The sequence below is a fragment of the Daphnia magna genome, linkage group LG9, assembly GCF_020631705.1.
Source record: "Daphnia magna isolate NIES linkage group LG9, ASM2063170v1.1, whole genome shotgun sequence".
In the NCBI taxonomy this organism is placed as follows: Eukaryota; Metazoa; Arthropoda; class Branchiopoda; order Diplostraca; family Daphniidae; genus Daphnia; species Daphnia magna.
Window position 1 is genome coordinate 4,421,613 of NC_059190.1, and position 14,173 is coordinate 4,435,785.

Sequence of the window (14,173 nt, forward strand, 5' to 3'; positions counted from 1 at the left end):
AAAAAACATGCATGGGCTTAGTTGTTTAAATAGCGTGAGCCATTATTTAGAAACTGTAAAAAGTACACACTTTTTTTTAAATCACGATTTGCATTTATATAAAGCAGATAAACATTTTATTACAAATTCAATTTACATTAATATTCATTAAAGGATTTACCAAGAACGATCCAGTTTCTGGGAAAGTGGTTGGAACGTGAACGGCTTTAAATTTTACAGATGTTAACGAGTAACATTCCAGAGCATTTGACAGACGAGAAACCACTATTTCGTGAAATTGCGATGAGGGAAGCGGATAAGTATACAAGTCTTCATGTTTCAAGTATCTCCTTCCCAATAAAAGAATCTCCCTGTCACTTGTTCTTATCCAGTTTTGTACTAAAACAACTTTGAATGAATTACTAGCATCATCGATAAACACGCAGTTATCTGGTATGCAGGAACTAATAAAAGTATTTTTGAAAGAAAGTTTTTTAAATTGTTCCACACAAGTCAAACCTTCCACCATTGCACCGCAACAATGACTGTCTTGTAGTGTAAACCGATCTAGATTAATGCACTGTGATTGTCTTAATGACGATAAAACGCGATTCTCCTCGTCCAACCTACGCACGATTTGCTGTAACGGTCTACCGCTCTTTTTCAACATGTTTTTAATACTTGTAATTTATTTTCATAACAAAAGGCACTGAATTCATCAAGAGAACCGAGATTTTTTACGTCTTCCACCAAATGAATAAGACAGTGCACATTGAATGAAACAAATTTATCACCATAAATTTTTGAGCTAGCTCTTACGAAGAGTCGCAAGAGATCATTGGCGTAGTTCGCATATTTATGACAAAAATCCTTATTGGACAACAAACGAATGGCTACGTGAAGCAAGATGAAATGGTCGTAGCACTTTTGATTAAGGTAAAATTTATATACTATAGGTCCTAGATAATTCAGATCAAGTCTATGTTCCAGCGTGCGTTGCAGCAGCGTGTTCAAGCTATGCTTTCCAGCGTGGAAAATCTTTAACGGATCTAGGTTTTCGAACAAAGTCAGATGGAACATATTGGCAAAGCCATTCACGAAACATTGAAATCTTTGAAAGTTGTTCTGCTGACATTCTTACGTTATCAAAAGGATCGTTAAACCATATTCCCACCAGCTTCTTGTGCACACCAATGTACACGCAGTGCATTGGATCTATGACGACAGCTTTAACGATATCATAAAAAATGTCTTCAATAATAGAACGAATACCATTTTTATCGTGATGTTGAATCTGCGATCTATTACGAAAAGAGCAATCTGTTCGTAGAATTGCATCAATATCCGGGTATGTTACTCTACCTCCCCTTTTGGGTGCTAAATCTTTATATACGTTACGAACCCAACTGCCCTTTGTTGTACACTTCCGACAACCATAATACGCATTGTGAGTGGCAATATTTAGCAAGAACGTAGTGGCAGGGGCATCACAAGACATACCGGTTACTGAAACTGCAACTCGTGTACCCATAAAGGTGAGGCCTCTTGATTTCAAGTCCATAATGTCCTTCCAAAACGACGAAAGAAATTGATTAACATCCTTAGGTTTTCCGGGGCCATGGTAGATGCCGGCAACAAATACGTTAGGGAATCCTAGTTATAAAACATTTGTCAATTAAATAAGTTTTGTGCATAAATTGTTATTATGTTCACACTCACCGACTACACGGGAAAGAATAGGCCAGAATTCACTGGAACTACTACTACTCAATGGAATGCCATCAACATTGAAGAATAAACATATGTGATTTGGAATGGGTATTCCTTGTGATTTCAGTTGCAGCAGAAATGAAATCAACAATTGTTCGACTCCTATGTGATAATACTTTCCGGGGGGCACATCAATGAATGTTAGCTTTCCTCTCTTCGACTTTAGCAGAGTCCTTGTATCAAGAGGAAGGTATTGTAGGTTCGCTTCAGTTTTTAAAATTCTCAACAGAGAATTCACATGAAGATGAGGAATTCGACAACTGACGACCCATTCTGCGATCTTGTTTTTCACTGCAGTTTCACCGTCTTCAACAGCAACTGGTTTCGTTTGGAATGATGAATCATCTTCTTCTTCACTATCAGAGTAAGAATCCCAATCAATTGCACTTTGGTATTCTAAGCCCACTTCATCTTCTTCGTCATCCGACAATATTATTTGAGAAACAGCGTCATCAAATTCATCTTCACTGCTAGGGTCTTTCTCAAAAATTTGATCAACATCTAAGAAGAAAAGGACATTTAGTTCACATTTCATGTTACGTCAAACTTTGATAATGAATTTTAACAGTACCTGCTGATGGAACAGAAATATAGCAAGTATTTCCTTTGGAGGGATTAAAACACATTTCAGGATCAACAATTTCATCTACGTAATCCAGATAGTTCAGCACTGTAGCAGCAGAAGTGTCAGGATTTAAAATCCTTATGTTTTCTTGATCAACATTGAACGAAGGGATGTCATTTTTCCCACAAGGTCCTTCTGTACTGTTGATACAAAGAAGAAAATATAAAAAAACTGGTAATAATTAAAAGTTGTGTTATGTAAACCTTACATAGAAGCAGCTTGTGGCGACATTGCTTCAGATATCGTAACTTTCGATTGGGTCGAGTAACTTTTCATTTCAGCATTGATTCTATTTCTAGTTTGCCTATTGGACACTACATCTTTCTGCCTCCGCTTACGTTTTAGTTCGATCGGAACACTCATTTTAACACAATCAATTGAAATATTTCTAATTATCACTTTTTATTTGTCAAAACTTTACTATCTAGATGGTTAGCTGCGTTAAAATAACGTCACGAATCTGTCAATGGCGTCTACTCAACGGCGTTGCATGACGTGAAGTGGGGTTTATTTAGATTTATTTTACAATTAACTCCTTGTAAAGAAATATTTGGAAAAATATTTGGAATATTGTAATATTATAACCTTTTATTTTTGTGTTGAAACTCTTTTATTGTCGTAAACAGATTAAAATGTTTTTCCAGTTTTTCAATCAAATTTATTTTATAAACCTGGCAACCATAAATGCCTTCACTGTAAAAAAAAGCCAAGCGTCATTCTTAAAGCATGGGCCGGTCGCCATTGTCCAGCTTTCTAGTCTACTGAAGATCTTATTTTCTCGATCTTATTTTAGGCAGTGTAAAATACATCAATGTTCTTCAAAGATGTATTATTTTTTTTTCATTTTAAATTTCTCTGTGCTACTTTATTTAAAGCCATTCATTCTGTTTTCAGAAAGGGGAGTTCTACATTGTAGACTTACACACACCTGTTGGATTGCAAGTATGTGTGGTGCCAGATATCTGGTGTTACTACCTAGAAGATAGATTATGCTGTGTGTGGCCACAGTTTCAACCAACAAAGCAAAGTAAGAACAGGACGCAACCCAATAAACAGTGGGGCACATTTTATGCAAATCTGCGAAAAACTTTTGGTAAGTGAAAGAATTCCTTGTTTCTATTAAAATTTTCATTATTTTCTAATGCCTTCTTTTCTTTATTTAGAAAGTTACAACGAAGCAAGAGCCAAAGAAATTCCTGCCACTGAAAACACTGATTTTGCTTCCGAACCAGAAGATCTTGGAAGGGGTAAGCGGATTCGCAGGGTGACGAGACCATTTTCTCCTGTAACTGCCAACCATCAAGACATGTCTAGCGAAGATGAAGAGTTATCTGCTACACAACTTCTTGAAAATGGGTTACCACCTGCCCCGTACTTGACATTGCCGGTCGCCCAGTCAACTTCACGTAATTTCATTTTTAAAAGTTATTAAGCCTATGGTATTACATTACACTTGTCCTATTAGTAAATGATGAAAGTTCACCAGGATTTTACAGTTCACTACCAACCAATGACATTGAAAGCATGTCAAAAGCCCAAGAGATATGTGGTCAAGTCCTTACTGAATGTAAGTTTCCGCGTTGAGTTAAATGCAGAGCTTTACTTTTTTTTTAAATTTATGTGCTGTATTTTAATTTCAGCTATACCAACCGATTCACCATAGTCTGGCAGTGATCCTGGCGAGTATTATTCTTCTTTGCGTCTCCGTGAACAAATACCACGTGAGACTTTGGCCGCTGGTAGATCATGTGTACAGCAGCTGGTCGCTCCTGGCTCAAGTGATATGGTCGTTGCTGGTTCATCTGGGACATTGGTAGTTACCGATTTCATTTTAATTCTCTCATGATGTTCTTTATAGTAATAGACTAATAGTGTTCATCTTGCAGAGAACGTGTACACGTCTACCAGCCAATTTACCACAGTCTGGCAGTGATGCTGGCGATAATAATAATTCTTGGCGTCTTCCTGAACAAATACCACGTGAGACTTTGGCAGCTCGTAGACCATGTGGACCACAGCTGGTCGCTCCTGGCTCAAGTGATAGACAGATGGTCGTTGCTGGTTCATCTGGGACAGCGGTAGTTACCGATTTCATTTTAATTCTCTCATGATATACTTTATAATAATGGTGTTCATCTTGCAGGGAACGTGTACACGTCTACCAGCCAATTCACCACAGTCTGGCAGTGATGCTGGCGATAATAATAATTCTTGGCGTCTTTCTGAACAAATACCACGTGAGACTTTGGCAGCTCGTAGACCATGTGGACCACAGCTGGTCGCTCCTGGCTCAAGTGATAGACTGATGGTCGTTGCTGGTTTATCTGAGACAGCGGTATTTTCCAATTACATTTGAATTTTCTCATGATGTACTTCTAAATAATAGTGTTTATCTTGCAGGAAACGTCTACACGTTTTGTGGTATCCCAAAAAGATTTTGAAATTCTTCGTGCCCTGAAGCAAGTTAACGCTACAATGAAGGAGATGGATCGTAAGATTTTAGCAATCGACAAGAAGGTCGACAATCAGACAGGAAGTGTTGAAGCTGATGACGTGGAAAATTTTCCAACCAATTTTCCTGTTTCCAGCGTTACAGAATTTATTAATCTTGAAGAATTACTTCAAGAAGACCAATCTAAAGGACGCATTGTGGTAATAGTTTACCTGAAGTTACACATTACAAAATATTGAAATGTTAAACTTTTTTAGTCTCAGTTGGTGAAGTCTTGCGGTGGTCAGTCAGAATCAGATGCGATTTGTCGTGCTTGGATTAAAATAACTTCAGTTGAGTGTCGCGCAGCCTGTAATTGGAAGGGTGTAAAAAGAGGGAATCACCAAAAACATGGACTCGAATTGTCATCGGTCACGGATGCCGTTTTCAGTAAGCGTTTTTATAAACTTTTTCGCTTTTTTATATTCATTTTGTTTATCGTTACAGAGGGAATCAAAAATGAACGCTACTTACAAAATCTCACAGATGCGGTGTTCGAATTTGAGACTAAAAAATTGTTCATTCGTGCTCCTGAAAAAGTTCGAAATAAGACTAAGCGCTCAGCAAGCACCCATGGACGTCCCACTGATGATGTGGATTGAATAATGTCGATGTAGTTGATGTGTGAAGGACAATCATGCCTTTACCCACGTTCTCAAATTCAATTTAAACATTGTTAAATCAAGAATTACTCCTTCTCATGGATTATTTAAAATCCAAAACCAAGAGTCAAGACATACTTCAATGTTCAAGAACAAACCATGTCAAGTTTGCACGCCGGCGTGCCGTGCCGTTCCGAAACCCCTAGTTTAACTTTATTAGTTTCACGTGTTTACCAATAACATGTCGGTGCTTAAACAATAAAGTTTTTTAACCGGATTTAATCAGCGTTTGGATTTATTATTTCTAAAGCAATTTTGGTATCAATAGTACATACACATTTAATGCACCGTGTGCACCAATATTGTAGCATACAATTTACATCCGAATATCCTAAAAATCAAATCGTTATTTTTGAATCCCAATCTGTATGATTCAATGTACAGTATCCTGCACAAAAATCCGAACACCGAATTAATTTTTTAAAGCCACCTATTGGCGGGGTAAAGGGTTTTTGGTTTGTTTTTCTTTAAGAGGGAGGGTAGACGGGGTATGGACACATAGGGCAGGGTTGGGTAAGTCTAGACATTTTTTTTATGCCTTAAGGTATTACGCTTTAAGGCAAGTAACAGGTTGGGACATTTTTGCAACCCCCAGGGTGGTGTGTTTTTTTAAACGACAGTTGGAAATGTTGGACTTAGGCTGTGTTATATTCTATACCCAAATAAATTAGATAGCTGCCTGTGCACAATGTTGTCAATACCGATGGCATATGTGTAGAGGCTCTGATTGCGACGCCGTAGATCAGTGTTCGATTCCCGATACGGAATTGCGAAAATATTTGGTATCGTTATAACATTCTTCATTCGAATTTGCTGGGAATATTGTCGCGGGTGAAAAGGGAGATTGGTTATCTCTTCACAGAGATGAGTCCTCCGCTACTTGGACAACGCTGCGATCATGGTGAAGAAATTATCGGGAGAAGTCCGCTCTAAGAAAGAAACGCAGATATGCAGTCCGGAAGGGGAATAATTCGCGCGACGGTATAAAACGCTTCCCCGAATCTGCGTTAAAGGAGTCTCCATCGGGTGAGCTCCCGGAGCTAGGCTCCGTAGGAGTAGTTCCCTGGAGTCTTCAGACGCTCTCCGAGTTTGGTATGGTCATCCCTTATTGTTATTAGTTAAAAGTGAATAATTGTCTAGAATTTAAGTCATCACTTGTTGTATTCGTGTATTCTTTGTCCCAATACAACTCGTGTGACAATTGGTGGAGACGCAGCTCGTTACCCGTAAGTGACGAATTAGTGCTGCAGAGTTTTAATTTTTGAGACGCAGCTCGTTACCAATAAGTAACGAATTTTTTGCTGCGGTGTGGCAATTATTGAAGACGCAGCTCGTTGCCTGAGAGTAAACGAAGTCGTGCTGCAGTCATTGTTAGCCGATGCCGAAGAGGACAAACCCACGGCTACCTAGTTGCCCAAGAGACCCCAGCCGACGATTACATCCGCTTCGAGAACTGTCAAGCGTTCCGGTAGAAACTTCACCTACCCCAGCCTCATCGTTGGAGAGTGGAACTTCCTTTGTTGGTGAAGCCCTAAATTTTGAAGGTCCTATTCCAAAGGACCATTTGACCGAAGAAGCTGACAGTCAGGGTGAATCAGTCGAGACTGGAAGAGATTCAGACTCGGATTCAGAAACCGAGGTCGTTTTGAGAACTGCAAGTCCAGTTGTTCGAGTCAGTGGACAACAATTTATAGTGCCATCAGGGCATATTGTGCAGCCACAAAGACAAGCTATGGCAGCTGTCAGAAAATTTATTAGCCCGCCTATCTTTCGAGTTAGTCTGGATGAAGATGCGCGCCAATGGATGGAGCATTACGAGACAATTTACTCCCATAATGGATGGGGTGACGCCGAAAAACGTAATAATTTCAATATGTACTTGGACGATACTGCAAGAAACTGGTTCAATTGTGCAAGGCTCCCGAACGAGTAAATGGTAAATCTCAAACGGCCGGAAGATATGCGATTGCAGCGCCTCTTCCGTGGCCGAAGGCAGGCGGTTAAAATTTAAAAAAAAAAGGAAAATCCTTAAGACTATACGGGAAATACAAGAAACATTTAAACAAGTAAGCGCAACCGGAAAGAAAAAAAACGAAGGAGTAAAAGTCCCTTATTTGCCAAGAGGACGCAAACTGATTTTTTTTAGTCTCATCAACCTTCGTGGATCGCAGAAGATTAGTACAGTCGGGTCGCCTGTCTTGAAGAAGGGGGACCTGTCGCGGGTGAAAAGGGAGATTGGTTATCTCTTCACAGAGATGAGTCCTCCGCTCCTTGGACAACGCTGCGATCATGGTGAAGAAATTATCGGGAGAAGTCCGCTCTAAGAAAGAAACGCAGATATGCAGTCCGGAAGGGGAATAATTCGCGCGACGGTATAAAACGCTTCCCCGAATCTGCGTTAAAGGAGTCTCCATCGGGTGAGCTCCCGAAGCTGGGCTCCGTAAGAGGAGCTCCCTGGTTTCCCAAGAGGTCTTCAGACGCTTCTCCAACTTTTGGTAATGGTTATCCCTTTTGTTTGAGTTAAACCATTGTTTAGAATTTAAGTCATCACTTGTTGTATTCGCTTGTTCTTGTTCTAATACAACTCGTGTGACAATATTAATTACTTTAAAACGAAGGGGTTTATTATTTTTTAATTATAAAATATAAAAAAAAGCACATATTGCTTGATAAAAATTTGTTTCATATATAATCGATAATTTCTCGTAAGGTAACCACAATTATTTAACACCTCATCGGGAATCGAACACCGATCTCCAGCATCACACTCAGAAACGCTACGCCTACGCCATTGACAACGACGTAAATGTTCACAGGCAGCTGAAACATAAGCTAAATTGTTTCGGTAAGAAACATTACTAAGCCCAAGCCCTAAGTTTCCAACTGTCGTTTAAAAAAAAACACCACCCTGGGGGTTGCAAAAATGTCCCGACCTGTAACTTGCCTTAAAGCGTAATACCTTAAGGCACTTTTTTAAAATGTCTAGACTTACCCAACCCTGCCCTGACGTGTCCATCACCCCGTCTAACCTCCCCCTTAAAGAAATACAAACAAAAAACCCACTACCTTGCCAATAGGTGGCTTTAAAAAATTAAATCGGTGTTCGGATTTTTGTGCAGGATACTGTACATCCCATTCATATAGGAATCCGATGTACATTGACGTACGTTTATGGTCAATTTATCCCTATGGTCATAGTTCTTCTTACTACATACATACAACGTACGCAGCCCACATCGAACGGAGGGGTAAATTGGATGTTTATTCTATGTGAACAGAACGTACGAAATCTATGTCGCACATCCATTCATGTACATACATGTTATATTCTAATTAGGTAAGTGTGCTAGTAGGGTTAAGTTAAGGAGAGTTTAAGAAATAAGGTCTTAGTTTAATTAAGCAAAATAAAAGGGGCAAGAAGAGACTTCGCTTGGCGTTTCGTTACACTACCAATACAACAAACGAAGAACAAGATGAAATCCTTCAAAGTGACATCGACACAATAAAACTCCCTGAATCGTCATGGCGCAGAGAACAACTACCTGATGATAGTGCCTGTGTAAATTACTTTCCAGTGGTTGTCAAGAAATGTAGTGTTGCCATCCAGAAAATAACTACAGTTGATTTTCATAACAGAACGATTCAGCAAACAATACTTTAACGTGAACTTTCTGAACAACAAGAAAATAATCGATTGTTTACAACATTACTGGAAGTAGGAGAAATGTTGAGAAAACAGCATGAAGCCAAAATCTGCCCAGGAATTATCAATAATCCGGAAAAACATCGACAGGACCAAAACACTTTTGTTAGCAATGGAAAATTAGTGAATGGCGTTTGGCGTTCTAATAAGTATGAATCGTTAATAGCATTAAAATATCCCGACTTTAATCATTTATTCCAATTTCTTATTTTGACTCGCAGATATAGTCTCCTTATCCAATCCGGTGGTGAATTGAACCTTGTAAATTCTGCAAATTGATTGACAAAGCATAGAAGGTACAGTTTAAACGCCACAAGACTATTCAAATGCATACCAAATTGAACCATAAGTATTTGAGCATGCAACAACTGTCGCAAAAGATTGCTGCAAAGGTGAAAAAGGTTTCCAAACTAAACATTCAAGTGGAGAAGAAAAACGCAGCTCTAAAGGTAACTATTCCAAGTAAGCCATCATACGAATAGTGATATGTTTTTCGTACATTTCAGGAACTAAAAGCTGAGATTCATGGACTGCGAGTGAACATGGCCAGTTTGAAGAACGATCGACTTGAATTTCTGTTGAACGATCTAGATGATAAGGTATAACTATGTAACCATTTAGTTTCAACAAACGTGATGACTTTCCCATTTTTGACTATTCTTTAAAAAGCACTTAGTTTTCAATGAATGGCTTCGCATATATGTATATTACCTAATCAATCATTTATTCATATAGGCAAAACTAGTTGTTTAAACTATTGTTGCTCAAGATGTAAGACGAAACACCACAAGGATATGCGGTATGAAGTGGAGTGGTTGTTAGAATGTCTTCTGATAAGAATTAAGAGCCCTGCTGTATATGAACACCTAAGATAACAACATACTTCCACTGCCATGCCAGGAAACATTAAGGAAGTTATGAAGCTGCCTTTCCACTGAGTTTGGGTTTATAATAGTTAGAGTAGTTTATAATACCCGATTACCACCATTTTAAGGATTGTGAAGCACTGGAAGATCTGATAAGGCTACTGAACAACTCATTCGACGTCATGAACGCTTGGCGACCCGCCGATGGAATCACAGAGACAAATTGGAATGGTGCAGATGGTCGTCGCGAAGTGTGAATATTCGGTTACAGTACTAGTGATATATATAGTAATTATTGCCTTACATTCTAGGTTTTGAGTAATTTATATCAGTGTCTAGAAGAGACAAAAATAGCTGCCTGTGGTATTTCGCCAAGTAACGAGTTGGAAGACAAAGTTCTATTGTGTGGAGATTCCCAGGACGATTTTCATAGTAAATCAGAGGAGCAACTCAGCTTGATTAAGAAGCCGCCCGTCGTTGACATCGATTTGGAATGGGGTTCTTGGGCTGCCACAGTATACAGTCATACGTGGAAGTTTCTTTAGCAGGCAAATGGGTCTATATCCTTTCATTTCTTTTTGATGGAGGGGATAGTTTGGTGCCTACCGTACCCTTTTATGCTATCCCTATTTCTCTTTCTTTGCAACCCGCGAAAAAGGTGCAACATTAAAAGTAGGAAAATTGACTGAAACGTAGAGGAAGAGAAGAATGGAAAGAAAACGAGGGTACGGTAGGCATCATAGTATCCCTTCCGTCCAAACAAAATGAAAGGATATAGAACCATTTGCCTGCTAAAGAAACTTGCACGCATGACTGTATGATGCCAATTCTTCGTCTCAGACTGAATCAGAACATGTTACTAAAGTGGTGTATGAGTAATTTCTCTCCAATATTACTCTAAATGGTTTGAGAGTGACAATAATGAGTACTATAGACGTGGTCGAGCTTCATCTTCGTGAGAACTACAGATACGTTCTAACAGAAAAACTGAACCAAGACTGCATCGAGGTAACTATATTTTTTAGTTCTATGAATCATCATTTATTTTCTAATATTAAATTATCTCCGTAGCGTTTTTTTTTAATTATCCGAATGAGCGGTCGCTGTGGTGATAAACCAACTGCGGCATCAATCCTCGAACTATTTCGGCTGCTGACACTATATTACACAACCAAGCAGGTGTTGCGTGGGGCCAACTGCGGCGGCGAGGAAAGAAGTGTTGTCTTGACATCATACAGCTCATGCATTAAGAAACGATTCAGCAATAATAAGAAGCTGATGAAAGAAAAACCAGACTATATCCGTGATATCCTATTACAGGGTATCATGCGTGAAATGGATCTCGTAGACAGTGCGGAAAATGAAGACCTCTCTACCGAAAATGATGACACCTCTACTACCACACAGACTCCTGCTTCCTCCAAAATAGATGTTCTTGATTGCAACATCATCTACTATTTTTGTGGGTATATGGTACATTCATTCAGGCAGAAGGGTAGACGGGTGAACTCTTCCTTTTGTCAAAGTTGTCTCGCAACCGTAAACATCAGTCCAGAAGAACTACCAGTGAATTTCACAGCTTGTCAACTGACCGAAATCAAAAAGCGTGGTTATCTGATTTTCTCCTCATACAAAATTTTCCAACTTATTTGCGTTGTAGAGGAGAATTTCCTTAAATTAGCTAAGCATGATCGTATTTTTATGAAAAACTCATATGAAGCAATACTACTGTTAATATCTGGGGCCAAACTTTCATTGATTGGATGTGTGATGTATCGAAAGAGTCTAATTTCGGACGTCATTTTTCAATATCTCACTTTAAGATTTCGATGCTTTGGCAAGAAAAGGTTTGTTCATATTCTCGAAAAGAAACGCGGTGAAGCACACGCAAGGATGAAGATGAAAAAATTAAGAAAATTTGCTAGAAAATGAGTTACAGTTTCTTTATACTGTTACCATGTGATATTTACCATACTGCAATCATGTGCTTGATATTGTGATGTGTGATGTGATAATATTGCGATAGAATTCAAATTGAATTCAAATTAAATACTGCCAAAATACAGATATTTTAACCAGATTTATTTTATTTTTATTTACTTCTTGTCTATAGAGCAGTAAAACATCCTGTGTTGCGCGTTTTCCACCAATGCAAAAATCTCATTTGTGTCCAAGTTGGTCTGCTGCGGCTGCAGCGTCTTATGGAGAAACCATCTTCTTCACGTTAAAAATTAAGTTTTCATAACTATAATTTAGATTTCTCCCTTTTCTTCCTAGCAGTGGGTACCCTTTTCATCTTTTCATTTCCCAATTTTTTTTTCTAGCTCCAGTTCTATCTACTTTATTTTATTTTATTTTTGGTAAGTTGCTCGTCTCTTTTAGCCGAAGAATTTCGTTTGCTGCCAGAAATTCGTCTGTTTCAAGGGGATGAACGAATAATGACAACAAACTGATATTATAATGTCTAAATATCAATATTAGTCGGCTACACCAATTCTATCTCAACTGTGTACTATACATTTTATACGCGGTGCCTTCCGTTTTGTGTTTTGACAACAAACAGTGTTTCACGATTGATTCTAAAGATCCAAGAAACGAGAAGAAATGGGACATTTTTTAAACTAACCGTAGAGTTCTTCGAAAATTATGAAATAATTCATGGGTCATCAGGAAGGGCAAAGGAAAATTACGGTGCTAGATTCAAGAAATTACACTAAGTAGATAACCCGCAAATCCCGTGTGTGTGAAGCACGTAATCCGTACTGAAATAGGAAAATTGCTGAAAAAAATCTCCATCGCATATGAGCTGTGCCCTAGCGGCAAGCTCAAGCATCGCCCCAACGGTTCCTCTCAGGCTTATGGGACCGATTTCAGTCTTTACTTCGTAGTCTGTGATAATATTAAAATTTGTAAAAATTTTAAAACACTGAAATATCTGAAAACCACTATTTTTCAGTACTTTAATAAAAATTTAAATTTAACGTTCATGAAAGGGATGAGAAAGGAGGAGGAGCTTTTTTCAACTTGCGCTCAATTTTCGTTTTATGGTTAATACAATAGTTCAACTAAAAAGTTCAACTCCACCAACCGAAAAAGCATTTTATGGTCCACCAAAAAGTTTAGCAGCTCAACTACAAGTTGACGATAAAACGCACCCATATTAGTGGAAAATGCTATCAAGTCAGAAAAAGGGAGTGGAATAAAGGTCCTGTAGCTTGGTAAACCAAGAGGGAATAAAATAATGGTAATAATGTATGATATTACCAATAGATATGTCATACATTTTTCTTAAGTACTGACCTTTTGGAAAATTATCTTAGAACAGGGAAAAAAATAATCTTACGGAAAAAGTCAAGAAAAAAAATTCGTAGAAGAAATAGGAAACATTCAATGAAGAAAGCGATGCTAGAAAGGGTTAATCGGGGATTGAAATCGGGGATTGTAATCGGGGATGTCCTTACATTGAAATCTGGGACTACACCGAGCACCGAATAGTCCGGTCGGGCTAGCAAAAAGTGTATGTTGAACCCCAAACAAATAGTAATAAGTTTTTTTTTACATGAGCTGTGTTTATATCCCTTTGATCTATGCCCTGTTAAAAAGCTCCCGAAAAATATTAATATTTAGTGTACTTATTTTAATTTTTAAAATATGCGTGTTTTTGTGAATCGATTAAAACTATTAAAATACAAGAAAATAGAAATTTGAAAAAATGAACTTTGTTAGTTATTCCCTCATTTATATTCTGGCAAAATTTTGTTTACATAACTTTAAAAGTGTGAAATTGACAGCCACTTTTAGCTGGTCACCTCCTTTTTTTCCCCCTTAAAAAAGCGTCCGTGTTTTACACGGCTCTTATGTAAAAAGCATGACAACGAAAATCGTTGCCGATAGTGAACTAGAGTTCGCTGCTCATCCGTTAAGGTCTCATTTTAATCGGCGGTTTATCTTTTACCACCCCAATAAATGATTCCCTGGAGCTAGTTTTACTTTTCAAGTTATTTCATGAAATATAAACCCAATTTTCCCCAAATTTTCTTACTCCACGTTCTAGTTTCCGTCACACCCGCAGTGAGC

The 14,173-nt window shown here is 38.3% G+C and overlaps 3 protein-coding genes across 4 annotated transcripts; 2 read left to right on the plus strand and 1 right to left on the minus strand.

Moving 5' to 3' along the window:
• Positions 1-102: 102 nt before the first annotated feature.
• LOC116927644 lies at positions 103-2,823 on the minus strand. The gene is made up of 4 exons (XM_032934675.2): positions 2,583-2,823; positions 2,321-2,514; positions 1,699-2,250; positions 103-1,632 (listed from the first exon to the last, which is right to left on the minus strand). Exons 1-4 carry the CDS (start codon positions 2,735-2,737, stop codon positions 995-997), a joined length of 1,539 nt encoding a protein of 512 aa, XP_032790566.1. The 5' UTR covers positions 2,738-2,823; the 3' UTR covers positions 103-994.
• A 260-nt stretch (positions 2,824-3,083) lies between these two features.
• On the plus strand, positions 3,084-5,744 carry LOC116927639. 2 transcript variants are annotated; one of them, XM_032934670.2, is made up of 10 exons: positions 3,084-3,200; positions 3,269-3,467; positions 3,538-3,780; positions 3,840-3,941; positions 4,015-4,187; positions 4,261-4,452; positions 4,518-4,709; positions 4,775-5,026; positions 5,084-5,255; positions 5,313-5,744. In XM_032934670.2, exons 5-10 carry the CDS (start codon positions 4,158-4,160, stop codon positions 5,465-5,467), a joined length of 993 nt encoding a protein of 330 aa, XP_032790561.2. In that variant the 5' UTR covers positions 3,084-3,200; positions 3,269-3,467; positions 3,538-3,780; positions 3,840-3,941; positions 4,015-4,157; the 3' UTR covers positions 5,468-5,744. The 2 variants fall into 2 exon arrangements, with proteins under 2 accessions (XP_032790561.2, XP_032790562.2); XM_032934671.2 differs by having other exon boundaries at positions 5,090-5,255.
• A 3,812-nt stretch (positions 5,745-9,556) lies between these two features.
• LOC116927568 lies at positions 9,557-12,176 on the plus strand. Its single transcript, XM_032934602.2, has 6 exons — positions 9,557-9,679; positions 9,737-9,829; positions 10,195-10,347; positions 10,408-10,640; positions 10,981-11,104; positions 11,168-12,176. The coding sequence occupies exons 1-6, from the start codon at positions 9,557-9,559 to the stop codon at positions 12,026-12,028; spliced, it is 1,587 nt and encodes a 528-aa protein (XP_032790493.2). The 3' UTR covers positions 12,029-12,176.
• The last annotated feature ends 1,997 nt before the right edge of the window (positions 12,177-14,173 follow it).

Coding starts and splice junctions, on each gene's coding strand:
- LOC116927639 (XM_032934670.2), top strand. CDS start 4,158: ATGGTCGTTGCTGGTTCATCTGGGACATTG. Junction 5,027..5,083: donor AATCTAAAGGACGCATTGTG/GTAATAGTTTAC, acceptor AAACTTTTTTAG/TCTCAGTTGGTGAAGTCTTG. Junction 5,256..5,312: donor GGTCACGGATGCCGTTTTCA/GTAAGCGTTTTT, acceptor TTATCGTTACAG/AGGGAATCAAAAATGAACGC.
- LOC116927644 (XM_032934675.2), bottom strand. CDS start 2,737: ATGAGTGTTCCGATCGAACTAAAACGTAAGCGGAGGCAGAAAGATGTA. Junction 2,515..2,582: donor TCGCCACAAGCTGCTTCTAT/GTAAGGTTTACA, acceptor TTGTATCAACAG/TACAGAAGGACCTTGTGGGA. Junction 2,251..2,320: donor TATTTCTGTTCCATCAGCAG/GTACTGTTAAAA, acceptor TTTTCTTCTTAG/ATGTTGATCAAATTTTTGAG.
- LOC116927568 (XM_032934602.2), top strand. CDS start 9,557: ATGCATACCAAATTGAACCATAAGTATTTGAGCATGCAACAACTGTCG. Junction 10,348..10,407: donor GTGCAGATGGTCGTCGCGAA/GTGTGAATATTC, acceptor CTTACATTCTAG/GTTTTGAGTAATTTATATCA. Junction 11,105..11,167: donor TGAACCAAGACTGCATCGAG/GTAACTATATTT, acceptor TTATCTCCGTAG/CGTTTTTTTTTAATTATCCG.